Source organism: Vicia villosa, linkage group LG7, assembly GCF_029867415.1.
Source record: "Vicia villosa cultivar HV-30 ecotype Madison, WI linkage group LG7, Vvil1.0, whole genome shotgun sequence".
Classification (NCBI taxonomy): Eukaryota; Viridiplantae; Streptophyta; class Magnoliopsida; order Fabales; family Fabaceae; genus Vicia; species Vicia villosa.
In genome coordinates this window covers 88,942,488-88,961,881 of record NC_081186.1, presented here as the reverse complement: position 1 = coordinate 88,961,881, position 19,394 = coordinate 88,942,488, and the positions used below count along the sequence as shown (strand labels likewise).

At 33.7% G+C, this 19,394-nt stretch overlaps 2 protein-coding genes across 2 annotated transcripts; both read left to right on the top strand.

Annotated features, from left to right (window-relative positions):
• Nucleotides 1-4,550: 4,550 nt before the first annotated feature.
• LOC131615669 (neutral ceramidase 1-like) lies at nt 4,551-9,107 on the top strand. Its single transcript, XM_058886815.1, has 10 exons — nt 4,551-4,809; nt 5,062-5,482; nt 5,859-6,067; nt 6,386-6,730; nt 6,874-7,138; nt 7,248-7,515; nt 7,598-7,723; nt 7,898-7,961; nt 8,168-8,331; nt 8,492-9,107. The coding sequence occupies exons 2-10, from the start codon at nt 5,139-5,141 to the stop codon at nt 9,041-9,043; spliced, it is 2,337 nt and encodes a 778-aa protein (XP_058742798.1). The 5' UTR covers nt 4,551-4,809; nt 5,062-5,138; the 3' UTR covers nt 9,044-9,107.
• Nucleotides 9,108-11,406: 2,299 nt separating this feature from the next.
• LOC131619630 (putative F-box protein At3g20705) lies at nt 11,407-12,564 on the top strand. Its single transcript, XM_058890707.1, has one exon. It carries the CDS (start codon nt 11,407-11,409, stop codon nt 12,562-12,564), a length of 1,158 nt encoding a protein of 385 aa, XP_058746690.1.
• The last annotated feature ends 6,830 nt before the right edge of the window (nt 12,565-19,394 follow it).

The following is a 19,394-nucleotide window of genomic DNA, read 5'->3' as shown; positions in this document are numbered from 1 at the left end:
TTTACTACTCACGTACCTTTTTCCACATTGTACATAGTATACACGCTTTTACATACATTTGACACCATATTTTCTACACAAAAAACTCCATAGAAATAATTTTCCAACCTTTCACTACACCTCTCATAACTTTTTTTTCTATTGCTACATACAACAATTCTAACCACGTTTATCTAACAATATCTAACACACTACTCTTGTGTAAATATTTTCCAGTTACTATACTAATTAGTTTTCTACTAAAAAAGAACCAACTTACACAATAATAATCTCACAAACATGAACAAACCATTAACATAAAAGCTGCATCAATACTTCTCTATAAATCGGAAAATATATAATTCTTCTTCACAGAATTGAAATAACAATAACAATCGCATAGTGCTTGTTTTAGTTTCATTGATTACAGGTATAGAGGAAATAGATGAAAGAATTGGGATCGGATCCGCAAACAACTCGCACACATCGACACGCTTCTGATCCGCCCCGGTATACGAATACCCAGCGCCGCCGCGAAACCGGCCACACCCTCCACCGATGCCGATGACGACCATCACGGATCCACCGGAGATCCACTTGCGATCGCGACCCCGACAACTCCAGATCGGACATCACGCGCCTTTCCGTCTCCAATTCCGACGAGGGATCTCCCTCCGCTGCAAATCCAAATTCGGCCACCCCTTGCACCGCCACTCACAGTCTGTTCCGGTCGGTTTTATTCCTCTCTTCGATTGTCATGTTTGTTTATCGTCTGGATGAGAAGTTTTATATACTTATTGTCTTGTTTGAGATATTTATGTGTTGGTTTTGAAAGGAGGAAGGGGGCATATGTTTCCAATTTTTTCTTTGGGGAAGAAGACCCATTATTCTTGATTACTGAGCGTGAGAGAGAAAGAAAATTTTATGGGGTTTACTGACTTGTTTCGTTAATAGTGCTATTTGTTCTATTCATTTTATTATTTTTTATGATGTTGCCACTTGTCTCGATCGTACTAGCCGATTGAATAATTTGAAAAGAATCCCTTATGAAAAGTGGAGTGGCGCCTCCCAGGTATGTATATATATGTGTACTTTTTTTCTTTCTTTTTTTGATTTGTTAACTATTTCTTTATTGGCTTTAACATGTATTTAACATCTAGAATTAGGACAATTTAATTTGGCATATAGGGATTCGGTCATTTAATATTAGTTTAGATTATTCCTCATTTAAGTTAATGTTAGTATTTGTTTAGAAAAAGTCCAATTTTAACTCTAAAGAATAAATATTTAGAAAAGACGCTTTACTAAAAAAAATCTAAACTTGTTTCAATTAAAAAATAAAAAAATAAAACATTAACATTAATTCTCTTCTCGACCCGACTAAATCTATTAGTCGCATTAGGCAAGAGATAAAAATATCAAATTAAAATACATTTAATTTGCTGCCCGCGACGATCAACCTATCGATCTGAGTAACCAGCAATGCCCCATAATCCGTTAGCTATACTGACCAAATCTATTGGTCATCGCATCTAACGGTGACATATCAAAGCAGGGTTGTACGCCCAAAACCACATCTAAAACACTAAACCACGACACTACGGATTTTCATCCCTTCGATCAGGCAATTCAAAATGCCTTGCAAAACACAAATTCAAAACTACGATAGGCCACTCAAAAAGCCTTCAAAACAATTTCAAACCACAAATTCTAATTCTAAGGCGTACAACCCTGTGCCCGAACTACGTAGACTCTGATCCTCCCTAAGGAGGTACGTAGGCACCTGGCAACAAGGCGAGTCCCCTTCCCTAAAATCTCAATTTTCCCCTTATTCAATTCCTTAGTCATAAAACCTCAATATTTTAGCCATAACCTTGACCTTAGATTCAAAGCCAATAGGAAAGGGTTGAGGGTGCCTAACACCTTCCCTCGACCTGAATGTAGTATCTTACCCTGATCTCTATACTGCGTAGGGTTTCCTATTCGCCCTTCAGAATAGGCGGCGACTCTAAATCTAAATTTTTAGGGCAGGTTGCTACACTTATGACTGATGATTGATGACTGATAGTTTATAGCTGATGGCGGAAGACTAATAACTGATAAGTAATTGAAGTGTTTGGTAAAAATAGCGGTTCAATTAACTGATATATTAAAATGACATAAAAGACATTTAATATTTAATTGTTTTATTTTTAATTAAAATAAATTATAAATGGTAGCAGCGGGTTTTAGTTAAAATAGTAAGAGCAAAAGTGGAAGAAAATGAGAAGATATAAGCTATAAGCTAAAACGCTATTTGAAATAGTGTTTGAAACATACGTTATAAGTCAGAAAAATAAGCTATAAGCTCGTGATGAAAAGACTATTACCAAACATGTCTTTTATTTTTATATGAGCTTGTAAGCTATAAGCTCAAAAAATGACTATACCGTTTAGTTGTTAGATATTTGGTTGCATTGACACGAGTCGTAATATAAAATTAAAAAAATATATATTTACATATTCTCCTAATGTCATTTTTTCCTTATTAAAAGTGATTAGATTTTTTTTTGAGACCGACACATCATGACAATACTCTTTTAAGATAAATTCAAATTTACTTTTATATATAATATAGATAGATAGATTTATAATAAATACTTGATTTATAAAAAAAAAATGTAATTCATGACAATGAGTTGTCTTTATTGATAATGACTTGTGAATTTCAAAATATTCATAGTAAAAACGGTTGTGCGTAGAGAATATACTAAAAAAAAGTATGTAGTTGAGTCATGGTAATTCATGACAATGAATTGTCTATATTAATAATGACTTGTGAATTTTTAAATTTCAAAGTATTCATTATAAAAACGGTTGTGCGTAGAGAATATACTAAAAAAAAGTATGTAGTTGATTCATGGTAGTTTATGACAATGAATTATCTGGATTAAAATCATGTATTGAATTAAAATCATGAATCTTAAAAAAGAAGTCCAAAAAATGGAAACGAGTTGATTTATATATTGGAATAATAAACAAGTAGAAACAAAAATATGCCTTTTGATCCAAATGCTCTTAATTACCTCGAAACCAAACGCGCCTGACCTAGAAGTTTAAGCAATTGATGTCCTCTGCGACATCTGACACTTGGCAAAGAGAAACCAAATGTCTGAAACCCCCAAGGCCACATCGTCAAGTTCTTAAGACGTTAAAGTTGAAAAACCCCCGCTATAAACTGGAAGCAAGCATACCATAAAACACTATGAAATTCTTAATGAAAATCCTCCCCAAAACTTCTAGTTTTATCCTCCGCGGATAGTCTACAAACCAAAGACTCATCCTCTCATCACAATCTCTAGGGAAATTCCCTTTAAATTTCTTAGGATCCAAAGATTCATCATCTCATATCGCCATTGTTCAATTTAGACTCATCTTGATACGAATTCATTCTTCAGACAATTTTTTCCTATAAGGCCCTTGACATAAAACGTGTTATTCTTGATTAAGCCTCAAACTGATTCTCAGCCATCAATATGAAGTCCTCACTATTCAATCTCTCAGAATGACTTAAGGGACAATTATTTTGGATTGGGCCAAATGCACTCCATGACCTAAAATGAACTCATTCCACTAACAACAAACAATGACAAATCTTGAGGAAATTTAAAAGGAGTGTAAAATATTAAAGTGCATTGTGTGTGTGTGTATGATTAAATTTTTATAAAGATGAAGGTTTTACTCTTGGTAATAACACTTTTTAAAAATAAAATGTTAAATTAGTGGAATTAAGAATCGAACTCCTAAGCTTATGTAGAAAAATGTAATTTTTACCACTCGATCATATGAAGTTCAGGGATTCCATCACTCCCTTCTACCCTCATATAAATCCACCACCTACAACGGCAGTGATCATCGTGACTATCGATGCTCTCAATGTCCCTCATAACACTGTCTTCTTGAATATGCTATTTAAGGTTTCTTAATCAGAGCTGAAATCATCTCAAAACTTTCCACTTCTCTATGCTTACTAATTTGAATATTAAGGTATACAAATACCATCTCCACCGATTCCAATTCACAGCATGCTCCAACACGCGTGTCTTCCTCCAAGGTCACACTCATTTCAATCCAAATCAATTCACTCTTTATTTTTTTCTTAAACATTATTATCTCTTCGATTACATCTAAATTAATTTCTCACCTAAAAAATAAAGTATCATAATCTCTCTCGTAATACAATATACCAAAGATATCTTTAGACAACAATATATGGAAAAGACCACAAATTCAAAACGCACTAAGTTATCTTAACTAATCAAACTTTTAATTTAATCTAAAACATAATTTTTTAGGCATCTAAAGACTAAAACATTCTATCCTCTCTAAAAAAAAGACCCAACCCCCTTTTCACAAGTACTATGTGAAAGACAACAATGTGAAAATCTTCACATTCACATTATATACATTCACTAAGTGGGGACCAAAGAATTGACATAATGATTGTTTAGTAAACTTCACATTTAAGGAAATAAATAAACACATTCATGTTTATCATAGTAAAATCTTTTTCTCCTTCTTACAAGTATTATTGTTCTTTTTTTGCTATTTATTTATAGGGTTGAATCATGCAATGCCAAAATTGGGAAGCTTCGCAAAGACACCAACGTAGGGGGAGAGTGGAGTGGACGATTTATTACTCCACAACTGTCTCTTCCCGTGCCCTTTCCTCCACTCTACCTACCACCAACTCCTCCTTCACTTTTCATCATCACTCTTAATTCTATATCTATCTATATATCTATCTATTCCACTTTCCACACTCGCAAAATTCAACTTTCCATCTTCTAGGTTTGTTTCTTTCTCTATAGCCCATGTTCATATTTTTCTTTGATTTCATTTTTCTATGCTCATTTTCGTATAAAAATCGTTACTTTGCATCTGGGTAGTGAAAAATTCAATTGCCCTCTTTTAAATCTAATTATATAATAAAATTGGAATTTATTGCATTTGAATTTGAATTTGAATTTCTGAAATTTATATTTAAGTTTCATGTTTTTTTTTAATAGTAACTGGTAGTTTTGTGTGTTTGATTTTTTGAAGGGAGATGAGAAGGACTGGCTAGGTTTGGAGAATTGAACTTTTTTTTTAGGTTGATTTGAATTTGGGTGTGAATTGTGATGAAGTTCCCTTCATTCTGTAATTTGAGTGTTTGGAGGGTTTCTGGAACTATGGGAGTTTGGACTTTTTTGTTGCTCTTAATAGCATTACTGAAGAGTGATGTTGCAAATTCTAATTACTTGATTGGTCTTGGAAGCTATGATATTACTGGTCCTGCTGCTGATGTTAACATGATGGGGTATGCTAACACAGAACAGGTTGCATCCGGGGTTCACTTTCGGTTAAGGGCTCGCACTTTTATTGTCGGTGAGCCGAAGGGTAACAGGGTGGTGTTTGTTAATCTTGACGCTTGCATGGGTTCACAGCTTGTTACTATCAAAGTACTTGAGAGACTTAAAGCGAGGTAGGTACATATAATCTTCTATCAAGATGTTACAATGATAAGTACTTTTAGAAATTACAATAGATTGGTTATGAATTTCTAGCATTTTGTATTATAATCGGATTCATGCGTTCACATAGTCACCTACTTTAGTTGTTGAATGAAGATTGGGTGGCTCATATTTCAAGCTATATGCTATGAAGCACGGACACCGGAAACATGTACACTGATCTGACACACACACACACACACACACACACCTTTTTTTAGAGGTGTCGGTGTTACATAGGTTATATGTTAAAGCTGTCTGATTTGGTGAAGTAGAATATGAGTCGGTAGCGTGAGATTGCCCCCTTTTACGTGTCTGATATCACACTTCGTTTTGTTTGATTGACAGATATGGTGACATATATACAGAAAATAACGTAGCTATTAGTGGAATTCACACGCATGCTGGTCCCGGAGGTTATCTCCAGTATGTTGTGTATATTGTAACATCTCTTGGATTTGTTCGCCAGTCATTTGATGTTCTTGTTGATGGCATTGAGAAAAGCATTGTTCAGGCCCATGAAAATCTCCGCCCAGGATCAATTTTTGTCAATAAGGGTAAGACTTGACATTCGTTAGCTTCCCTCAGGCTCATGAAAGTCTCCCTTGGGTATTTATAATGAATAAGTTCAATGCTATTTATAATTATGGGATTTTTTTGCATACTGTTGAAGCGTGCCAGAAAAAGATGAAAAACTATAGGAAGCAAGTTGCTTAGTTTTAGGTTTAGTTTTACATTTTGTGTTCAATACTTCAATTGTATGAACAAGAAAAATCAGGTTCAGAAGACCCGTATATGAGAATTGAATAATCTGCAAACATTCTCTCTGCTTTTGATGATGTTACATGGTTATGAATGTTATCTTAAACTTGCAGGTGAGATTTTAGATGCTGGTGTTAATCGCAGTCCTAGTGGTTATCTCAACAATCCTGCTGAAGAGAGAAACAAATACAAATATAATGTCGATAAAGAAATGTCTCTTTTGAAGTTTGTTGATGACCAATGGGGTCCTGTAGGAAGCTTCAATTGGTTTGCTACTCATGGAACTTCAATGAGTCGTACAAACTCATTAGTCAGCGGGGATAATAAGGGTGCTGCTGCGCGATTTATGGAAGACTGGTTTGAGCGAAAAGGTTCTGTAAGAAAAGATTCTGTTGAATTCGACGATGACAGCTTACCTCGAAGAATTTCAAACATAATTCCCAGTCTTAATAATAATCGTAAGTTTTTTTTTTATGCATTTGGCTGCACGGCAATTCTTCGGTCTTTTTGTTAACATATATAGTATAACTGTTCTATTACTGTTTTGATATATGAATTATATTTTCAAATCTCACTTCTCACTTAAAATTTATTGTTTTAGACCATGAATTGCTGGAACTTGCTGCCTCATTCCAATCTCCTCCTGGTAGACCAGCAACCAAAACTTCAAGTGTTGCTAGACGTGTGAGAGGTGTTCTTAGGCAGGACGGCAAACCTAGATTTGTATCTGCATTTTGTCAATCCAATTGCGGTGATGTTAGTCCAAACACACTTGGAGCCTTTTGTATAGACACCGGACTACCTTGTGACTTCAATCACAGCACATGTGGCGGGAAGAATGAGCTATGCTACGGCAAAGGACCCGGGTACTTATTTATTGCATGCTCTTTTTTTTTTTGCATGTAGTTTTTGCAAATTTACATATGTTCTTGCGATTACTAAACTTGTCTCTTTTTTTTGTAACTAATATGGCAGTTACCCCGATGAATTTGAAAGTACACGTATTATAGGGGAGAGACAGTTTAAAAAAGCAGTGGAGTTGTTTAACGGAGCATCCGAACAGGTTAAAGGAAAGGTAGATTTTCGACATGCTTTCTTAGATTTCTCCAAGCTCGAGGTAAATGTTTCTATCGGAGGAGCTTCTAAGATAGTAAAGACATGCCCTGCTGCAATGGGATTTGGATTTGCTGCTGGAACAACTGATGGACCTGGAGCATTTGATTTTAAGCAAGGTGATGATCAGGTAAGCAATGACTCAATACTATATTCTTATCCATTATCCTAGACTTGTATTCTTATTTATTCTTACTTTTTTTGTCTGTCAGGGGAATCCTTTCTGGAGACTGGTCCGCAACTTATTGAAAACGCCAGACAAGGAACAAATAGACTGTCAGTATCCAAAGCCTATTTTGCTCGATACTGGTGAAATGAAGCTTCCATATGATTGGGCTGTAAGTTACTCGTTTATGCTGAATATTATGTCTTATAGTCTCCAGGCTCAGTTCAGTTATGGCCGAGTATTGCATAACTTCCATATGCCTCTCTCCATTTTTTTATTCTGCCGTACAATTTAATTTCCGACCACATTTACTAATTCAGCTTTCTGCCATTGTGTTCCTTTGCAGCCTTCAATACTTCCAATCCAGATCCTCCGAATTGGGCAGTTTGTTATTCTTAGTGTACCAGGAGGTATTACTCTTAATTTCTTGTAATCCCGTTAGTTTGGAATTTCTGTCAGTTAAATTTTAAAATACCAAGTTTCAGCTATATCTGAGCTTGGTCTAATGATAAGTAATATGTAAAACAGATCAACGAAAATTAGCATATTATACTCGTTTATGCTGAGTATTTTTTTCGGTGCTTCATGCTTGTTATAATTGTTTTAATTCTGACAGAGTTTACAACAATGGCTGGGAGGCGGCTCCGTGATGCAGTGAAGACAGTGCTAAGTGGTGACAAAAGCTTTGGTAGCAACATTCATGTTGTTATAGCAGGGTTGACCAATACTTATTCACAGTATGTGACCACATTTGAGGAGTACGAGGTGCAAAGATACGAGGTCAGTTATAACGTTTGAGCAAATAGGGTCATGAAACTTTTTTAGATTGCAGTAGCTAGAGCAATGATCGTAGTCGCAGACCTTTTTTTTAAAACTGTTTTAAGATGAAAATAACGTTTCTTGCGTGCAACATTCTAACTTCAAATTTTCGTGTTGTTAGGGTGCTTCCACGCTTTATGGTCCACACACTTTGAGTGCATACATTCAGGAATTCAAGAAGCTTGCGCACGCTCTCATCAGCGGTCTGCCTGTAGAATCAGGCCCACAACCCCCGGACCTCCTCAGCAAGCAAATCGGTTTACTAACACCAGTAGTGATGGATGGAACCCCTCTTGGTGTAAACTTCGGGGATTGCACCTCTGATGTACCCAAGAATTCCACCTTTAAGAGAGGTGACACAGTGTCGGTTACTTTTTGCTCTGCTTGCCCTCGAAACGACCTTATGACTGAAGGTACATTTTCTCTAGTGGAATATCTCCAAGGGAAGGATTCTTGGGTTCCTGCTTATGACGACGATGATTTTTGCCTGCGATTCAAGTGGTCAAGGCCTTTCAAACTCAGTACTCATAGTAAAGCTACATTAGAATGGAGAATTCCACAGGATGTAGCTCCTGGTGTATACAGAATTAAACATTTTGGTGCTGCAAAGGGTTTGTTAGGGTCAACTCGCCACTTTACAGGTTCATCTAGTGCATTTGTAGTAACACACTAAAGGAAAGGAAGCACACTAATTCAATCTACATATTTAATGGTCTTTAAAAAGCTATTTATATATATATTTTGGGTTTTCTTGTATTAAAGTCTCTCAGAATAGATCCATTAAATTAAGGTTGAATGCATCACATGTGGTTTTTTTTTCTTGGTTCTTTTTATCTGCTTTCCCTCATCACAAGCTATTTACAAATACATGCATGTTTGGTATTCGGGAGTTCGACAAAACGTGGGTGGTTTATTGTGATTCTGTCAAAACTCACCATATGTCTGGTATTCGGGAGTTTGTCAAAACATAGATGGCTCATCGGTAGTTTGTCAAAACGTAGATGGCTCATCGGGATTTTGTCAAACTCACCGTAAATTCGTACATGTATTATATATATTTTTAGATAATTCACTGCAAATCTTAGTTGTATGACTATTTTATAATTGAATGAAACAAAATAAATATTCTGTCTAAGTTTGAGGTACAAAAATGAGGGTATGTGATGTGATAAATTTCCGTTTTCTGCTTCATTTAGGAATCTTTTTGTCAATTCAAACAATGGAACATGTTCTACTCCGATGAAGTGATTGGATAGAGTTTAAATACGACAAATCAATTTTCTGGTATGTTGGATCGGATTTTCGGTGCGGTTGAGAGTCCGATGAAGTGATTGGATAGAGTTTAAATACGACAAATCAATTTTCTGGTGTGTTGGATCGGATTTTCGGTGCGGTTGAGAGTAAGTGAATGAGCGAAAAGTAGTTTTAGAATAAGAATGGATTGAATACCTCTAATGGCATAATTTGGTAGGGTGTTCAAAACTAAACTAGCCCAATATAAAACCGTAAAATCAAACCAAACCGAAACTGCAAAAAACTGCATCTGGTTCGGATGTGTTTGACCCATTTTTTTAATAAAACCATACGGTTTGGTTCAGTTTTCTATTTGTAATTTACAAACCGAATCAAACCGCATTACGTTACAACCAACATTCAGTTAACCCACATCCAAACCAAACTCAAACATCCTTATGCCTTAACATTATGATTACGAATGATTTTCTCTTCCTCACCCTAAAAGTTTTAGTTTAAGTTTTCTCAAATTTCACCTAGCGGTATCGCGTCTTTTTCTCATCTTCTTTTTCAAGTACATATCACTTCTTCTCTAATCTCTCATATCTTAAATTCTTTCTTTTTCATCTTATTATTTTTATTCTATTATTTTCTTTTCCAATTACGTTTTTAATGTCCCTCTTATTCTTTAATCTCTCTTCTCTTTCGCTCTTTATTTTTCATCTTCTCTAATCTTTCACTCCTCTTTTTTTATATTTCATTATAATGTTTTTGATATTGTTTTATGTTACTATTTTATGTTTTTTAGTCCACTTTTATCTAGTCTTATTTCTATATATTAAATAGAAAATTATTGTCCAAATATGATGAGTTTTGTTGTTATTAACGCATAAATGATTAAATACAAAGTTATGTTGTCATCTATATCTGTATGTACATCTCAATAATTCTTTTAAAAATAAATTGAACCAACCCAAACTGCATTGGTTTGGTTTGGTTTTATTTTTAAAAGCAAACCAAACCGAACCGCACATTTTTTCTCTTGCAGTTCAGATATTTATTTACATAAAACCGCACCGCGAACACCCCTACAATTTGGTATTTATATAATATGAGCGGTTAAAATCGTTCGCGTGTGATTCTACATCTTGTGCGAGTTTCCGTTCAATTAGACTCAAGAGTGAGAGATGTGATGAAGGGCATGATCGTCTGTCTATCTTCGATTGGAATGATGGTCCACTTGTTCTGTGTGTTCTTTTTCAACATTTGTTATTAGATATTCTTCATGGGTCTTGCGAGTGATTTAAAATTGTTGGTTACGAGAAGGTGGCAAGACCAAACTAAAGAGTATAGGGTATAATTCTACTTTTAATTTTAATCATCTATAAAATAGCATCTACAATTAATTGTGATCCACTAACCGTGTAAAAAAAAATTATAAATTATACATATAATACATATCAATTAGTCTCATTATAAAATAACAAAATTTTTTAGAGGAATATTATTTATAAAATATTAGTATATGATTAGAATTAAGTTTATCATATTTATAAAATATTACTATATGATTAGAATTAAGTATATGATATGATGATAAGGTTTTAACTGGGAATATTTGAGAAACACGTCATAGTAGTATAAGATTAAAATTATGCTTGGAAGATTAGAATTAAGTGTGAATGTATGATATATAATTTGTTGAATTTTATTCTAATAAAAAATCATAATTCATATTAAAATGCTTGCCACCAATTTAAAAACACAGAAACCCTAACAGTAGAAGCCCTAGCAGAAGGAGTTATGCCGAAGAGGGAGATGTTGCTGAATGCAACAAATGTTAAGGTTCCAAGTTATATACCTCATGATATTATCTTCTCTATTTTATCTAAACTTCCTCTCAAATCTTTCAGGCGATTTCAATCTGCATGTAAATCATGGTCTCTTTTGTTTGATGATCCTTGTTTCATGAATATGTATGGAAAATCTTTCTTAGCAAAGGATTCATCTTATTATGATGATAAAACTCTACTCTTACATCTGTTAGATGAAGGCTATGACAACCATTTATATTCTTTTTTTGGTGAGAGGTTTGAGAATAGAGTTGAATTAGAGTCGCTAAAGCCGCCATTTCATCTAAATCATTTTGACATTTTGGGCTCGGTTAGTATTAATGGTATTCTTTGTCTTCGTATCTATAGTATCTTTAACTACGATGTTACTAAACTTATACTGTGGAATTCAACTACCAGAGAATTTAAGGAAGTTCCTTCTAGTCCATTCGGGTCTATATCTTCAGGGAGGCACGATGTTTTTGTTGATCATTTAGTTGGTTATGACAGTATTAAAGATGATTATAAAATAATTCGTATAGAATATGATACATCTCTGAAGATATATAGAGAAATATATAGTCTGAGTAGTAACTCTTGGAAGATACTTGATATTGATGTACCTATATGTAATCTTTACATTCGTAAAGTATATATGGATGGAGTTTGTCATTGGTGGGATAGAGACGAAACACATGCATATGTAGTGTCGTTTGATTTCAGCTGTGACTCTGTCATCAAAACATTCATGCCCTCCGACCTAGATCATAGGTTGACCAATCTTTGTACTTGGATGGTATTGGGGAAATTGATGATATTGAATGGGTCGTTGGCTTTCTTCTCAAATTACTTAGAAACATCTACATTTCACATTTCAATTTTAGGTGAAATTGGTGTGAAGGAATCATGGGCTAAACTTTTTGTTGTTGGACTCTCACCCGACTTTAAGTGTTGTATTGGAGCAGGAAGGAATGGCAAGATGTTATTCATAAAAGAAGACAAGAAACTAGTCTGGTTTGATTTAAGCACCGGGATGATTGACGAGATTGGTGTTAAAGCAGTCTCATTTCGTTGGAACATATTATTCCAAAGAGAAAGTATTCTTTCAATTAGAAGAAATATAGAGTAAACACTATTATTGAATTTAGAATCTTTCAAATAAAATATCATGCATCCATTTTTTTATTGTTTTAGTGATAAACTATTATTTGATTGATATGCTTCTAATAAATAACTTTTAATATAAATTTCCGCTGTGTTAAATTTTTCTTAATTTAGTAATTGATTAATTCTTCTGCGACACAAGTTAGACATCAGTTATCTAATAATCTAATAGTAATATCTTTATTATCATGTATGTGTTTGATAAACATGGAGAGTGTGAAGTAGTTAGCTGAGGGGTGGGGTTTTGTTGAGGCAAGGTCTATGAATCTTCCCTTGTCGATGTATGTGATCATGTAATGAAAGATTCTTTTGAATATAATCTTCCCTCGGCTGCCACTGCTTTTGTTTGAGTTTGATGCAGAATCTGAGTTATGATTGCCTCATCTCCAACACTTGTAACAAAATAGATCGATCAAGTCGTCTAATAGCACCTTCAATGGTGCAACTCATATTTGAATTATTTGGTGGGTTCTACTAAACCACGTCATTTTAAAACAATTCAATCAATTTTAACTTCAATGATGTACTTTTAAATAATTCACATTTAGTCTCACTATACTTTATTTCATATATAAATATTTTTTTTCATATTTAATTTTAATATAACTTATATTGCCAGAACATATATCATTGTGACAATTTAAAGCTTGTATTGAAATTTCCATATCTCCATATAAGCTGCTACATTACTTGTAAAGAAATGGAAGATAGTATGAACACAATACAGCATCTGCATTACTTGACAGAAATTTTGCATATAGGGGGATACATCCTCAAACTCAAAATTTGTAATATGGTGGACTCATATAGATACACAATTAATATTGTGTCTACTGCCTACAACAAACTCTTAATCCACACACATTTCATTTTCAAACTCTGCCTTTTGATCTGGTATACTTGGATTTTAATTGCCAAATTAAGCATGATGCCATAGTAGATATTTTATGGAGAATGTAATGGAATTCAAACTAAAACATGTTGCTCATTTGCACTGTCAAGCTTAAGCTTCTCAAATATAAGCTAATTCATTCTACATAAAACCAGAGGCAATTGAGTATAAGCAAAACATCATTCTTACAAGTGAAATAGAAACTATGTCAATTTGCAAAAAGAAAGTAAACCATCAAAATGAAATTGGTAAATCAAAATTCATAAGATCAAACTGTTTCTAAATTTAACTTAAAAACAAAAACAAAAAAACTAATTATATATTTCTCTAATTGGAAGAATGCTTTTTCTATGGATTAATAGGTCACATCGATTTGCAAATGATTTAAGACCAGTCTCGTTAATCATCCTGGTACTTAAATCAAACCAGACTAGTTCGAAGTCTTTTCTCATGAATAATATCTTGCCTTTCTTTCTTGCTCCAATAGGGATCAATAACGAAGAGTTTAGTCCATGATTCCTTTACGTCGATTTCACCCAATATTAAAATATGAAATGTACATGACTCTTCATAATATAAGGTGAGAGCAATGGATCCATTCAATATCATCAATTGTCTCGTACACAAACAAACCCTGACTAATCTATCATCCACATAAGAAGGTATATGTGTTGTAATGAAAGAATCATTACTAAAGTCAAATGACATTAAAAATCTAGGTGTTTTCATATAACCCGACCACCAGTGACACACTCCATCCGTGTACACTATGTGATCGTTTCCATAAAATGTAGTGATATGAAGATTCATTTTCTTCCAAGATTTACTTCTAAGACTATATATATATATATATATATATATATATATATATATATATATATATATATATATATATATATATATATATATCGCAATAAGAAACATTTGGCATATTGATATAAGGTGGTGGTATACCATATGAGATTTGAAGCACCTTATAGTCATCTTTAACACGGTCATAACCAAATAAATAATGACGTGAGTTAACATACCACTCTGAAGATATAGATTTAGGATTGCTGGACGGAATTTTCTTAAACTCTTTGGTAGTTGGATTCCACAATATAAATATCTTTTTACTATCATCATTGATACTTTCATCATAATGAATACAAAGAATGACATTAATACTAGCTGAGCCCAAAATTTCAAAAATATAGGGTGGAAGTGGCGAAAAGTCTTCCAGAAATGGCTTTGGAAACTCTAATTTGATTCTATTCTCAAATCTCTCACCGGAGAGAGAATACAAATGGTAGTGATAGTCTTCACCGGTTAGAAGTAAGAGGAGATACGCATCATCTTCGTAATAAGATGAATCCTTCGCTAAGAAAGATTTTGGGTAGATATTCATGAAATAAGGATCATCAAAGAGAAGAGACCATGACTTGCATACACATTCAAAGGGTTTGTTAAAGGTGTAGAGTAAGACTCTTCCAATAGAATATATGCTTGGCAAGTCCTGGCGGTGGAAGGTTCGACCGCTAGACCCAAACTCAATTCATGAAGGGAGTCAGAATACTGTCTGAATCCATCCTCACGATAATGACCATACGGTCTTAACAGTGCAGTGTGATGATTTTGATATAAAGCATCTACTGATTGACCTGGGGTTCTCAACAAATGTCAAATTCTTGGATGCATTTAAGGGGATCCAGCTATATCGAGATGACGTCCTGAATTTCAAAGTTATTTGATTGAGCTTTCTGGTGGGCAAGTACTAGGGATGTCAATTGCATCTGTTAATGAGGATCCCTGTGGGGAATATCTGTGCGGATATCCGAAGTTGGGGATTTTTTTCCCCGTGGGGATGGGGATGGAGGAAAAAGTTCCCCCGATAACATTTTGGGGTGGGGATTGGGAAAGTATCCTCCGTCCCCGTGGATTCCCCGACTCCGAAGATATATGTTAATTTATATATTTTATATATTATATAATTATATAATTTTACAATGTATTAGAAAATGAAGAGTCATTAGAAGCTATAGATTTGTCACACATAATCAACCACTTGCGCTGGACGACATCGGTATTGTGGTAGTAAATTAGTGGAAGCACGGTAGCAAGAAGTTATGTTACTATTTATTTATTTGTACATAAAAAATATTATCAACATCAAGTTCTTTTGCTTTTTTTATTTATTATTGATGCAAGATGTATTTTGATTTTTTTTATAAAATAAAGACGCAAATATATGCGTTTTAAAAAATACGGAAAAAAAAAACAAAATACTAGTGTCATAGTTTTGATCAAAAAGTGTAGAAATTTTCTTAAAATTCGATCTCCATGGATATCCGTGGGGATCTGTGGGGATGGGGATGGAGGGAAATATTCCCCCGTGGCGGGGATTGGGGATGTGGACTAAATTTAGGGGCGGGGCGAGGAGTGGAGAAGCATCCTCCGAACAATATCTGCCCCGTTGACATCCCTAGCAAGTACAGGTGAATGGCCATATACCTCTCAAGGTGGTGTTTGGGATGACCGAGGACTAAAAAAGAATCAAGTATATGTGAAGAAGAGGTTTTCCTTGACCTTGATTAGAGTTTTGATGAATACAAATACATCAAATAAAATAAGATAAAGATAAAGTCAATAATAATCAACAAAGAAAAAAAGATGAAGACATTGAACGATAAAGATGAAGACAACAATGGATCATGAAAAAATAACAAAGATCGTTATTTAACAAAGTTAAGATGGTCTTTATCTTTGATATATTATCATTCATCTTATATATCACTTAAAAGCTCATAAAATATTATTCAAATGTAAGTTAAAATATTCTCAAAGTTAACACATAAAAATCCATGGAAGTTTTGCCATAAAAAAGTTATTTTCAAGTGTAAAATATTGTTTTTAGTGCTGCCAGAAAAGTGTTAGTCGGCTACCAGAATGTGGTAGTTAACTACCAGTTTGAAATTTTGAAAAAAAAAATTGAACGTTGGAAAGTGGTTGTCGATTACCAGAATGTGGTAACCGGAACGAGTGTGTTTTTTTTATCAAACAAAATCATTTTTTATTAATAATGTTTCATGGTACATTTTCAAAGATATGCATTCATTCATAGAGGTTTCTGAGTATGTATAAATGATGGTTTAATATATAAAGCGAAATATCAATTTTTACATAATCATTTACACATTTCAAATATCATTTTCAAGAAACATTCTTTTCAAAATAGTTTGAAACTTGTAAACTTTTATAAATAAATAAAGTTTCCAAACCAAAACAGAAAATGAGCAATTATATAATCCACTTTGAATTGTGATATTGAGAAAATAAAGTTTATAATCCTAAGATTGGATTTTACATATAACATACTACCACATTCTTCATTTCCAAACAAAAGTTTGAGTGTTTGTATCTTTCATCATAGTGTGTTGGAGAAAGGTGTTTGTAAATAAAAAGTGATGTACTATTTGATTTTTGTGAGCATCATCATAGTGTTTGGTGATTGTAAAAAGATTATTTGAATCTGAGTGATTCAAAGCCCACCATATGATTTGGTGTTTGTGTATATTAGAAGGTTGTGAAGAAGTGGTGTGAAGACATATACAAGGATTTAATTGTCATACCCCAATTTCGTCCCTACCTTTTCATATCATCTGGTAATGGGTATTTGAGTTTCATCTAATGCCATGATGAATAGTCCCTAGGCCATGGCTTCATTTATAACTCTTTTTTTTGTTTTATCACAAGCATGTGTCATCTCATGTTATTACAAGCAATAAAGTCAAAGCCCAACCAAAGTCAACAGGATTTTGATTTAGCCAAAAGACAGTTTAATTTCCTCCATGCATTTTCAATCATTTTTACATGCATCATTTATTCATCTCATTTCAAAAAAAAAAAAAAATCAATGAAATGTTTAATAAATGTTTGTTTACATTCATTAATCATTCATGTCATGCCTATCGTACAAGATGAATTCGGTTTTATGTCACTCACTATTTATTATTACTTTTGATGAAATGCAAACAAGATCCAAGGTGGAGGTCACCTTTATTTAGTTTGTAGCATTTGATTTGCTCGCAGTTTTAACATCAAAATACATCATTATTTGAAAATAAAGTGAGAGAATCTTAGGTTTGAATTTGGTTATTTCATATTGCATAAGTTTGAGGCCCGTGACCATCATGTTTAATTGTCAACCTTTGAATCAAATTTAACTTACTCTTTACAAGTCTTTGGTTACATCAATATTTCATTTTAAAATTAACAAAACCCAAAAGTTAAAACAAACAAATTTTTATTTAAGTTAATCCTTTATTAGATTTCTCATTATAATTAAACTGTTGGTTGTCACACTTTGAAATTTGGTTAGAGGCCATACACTTGCATCATACACAATTGCATCCCTTTATCTTTTTTCTTGCAAATCAATTTTCACCAATTCCCTCACTTGAATTCATACGAGTTTGCAATCAAAACCTCACAAAATATATTGTCACTCACCAAAAATCTCCCTTATTCACACGTTTGATAATTTCCTCACACACTCTCACTCACTCACCATTTAACCTAATTTTGTCCCTATATAACGCCACTTAATTTTACCAAGAAAGACCTTGACAATTCACCTGAGCAAAAATTCCATCCGCAGTCATTCTTAACCTTTACTCAAAAGCGCCATTGTTGAGCAATTAGAAGCTTCATACTAAAGCTGTAATTGGTCGGAGCTTGGCTCCCAAAATTATAATTTGAGTCCGAAATTTGAGCTAGACCCCACTTCCATACACTTTCAAGCATAGTAGTAGACACATACATTCATTTTAGAAGAAAACTAAATGAAGAAGGGAAGAAAAGAAGAGGTATAAAAAAGTAATCGAACATACCTAAAGAGCTTTCAAGAATCATTTGTCATTTTGGAACTCCGCTTGTGTGTTTTCTTCGTGTTTCTTGCTTTTTCATGTTATTGTATGCTTTTTAATCCCCCTCCTCGTAGTAATCTATGTTGCATGTTGTAAATCAATGAATATAATTAATTGGAGTTCAAGGTTCTTGAGGGATGAGGTTTGATCTGACTGTTTGGTTGTTTTGATGATTGGTTCACGTCTCTACATATTCCTTTAATCGTTTCCCATGTTAATTTGTTTCGCTTATGCTTGATTTGTTTGTTCGAGGGGTTTGAAGTTTCTAGGGCTTGTTCGGATTTTGTCCACCACCATTCCAAACACACATTAAGTTTGAAATAAGCGCACAATACATTAAATTGGAAATTTCTCAAGATTATATAAATAATTTCACATTTTTAGTATATATTTTAAACTATGATTTCACATTATATTATGCTTAAATTTTAATTCTAGTTTATATTTAACCCGCCATGATTTTTCAAATTAATTGAAAATTGAATTTTATTTTTATAATAGTAAAAAAAAGGAAACAATAGAAAATTAAGCTCTTGAAAATTGAATTCCGATAAAGTTTGTTAAACAAATACTCCATTAATTAAAGGAGAATGACAAATAAAAGATACTCTCAAATTTTAAACTAGTGAAACTCTAAATTTAGCAAGTCAATCCACACTAGCATTTTCTTCGCGTTAGATGTGAACAAGAACAAGTTGTTATTCTTTAAAAATAAGAGATTGCATATTGATCGTACCTAGTCGGAATGGATCGTCCTGGTCTGCAACAAGGTGATCCTCTGAGAATGGAGGGGGTGTACCTGCAAGGTACTTCGATGCCAAAGTGAGAAAGAGAGCAAGTACAAGAGTAAAGAGTGAGAATGAAGAATACCTGACCCTATAGTGAAAGAGGATATTTATAGCCCCTAGCATTGGGCTAAGGTCCTCATTCTGGACCTGATGTGGAGACCCATAACGAGGACTCCCAGGATCCAAGAGTGTGGTGGAGTCCAACACG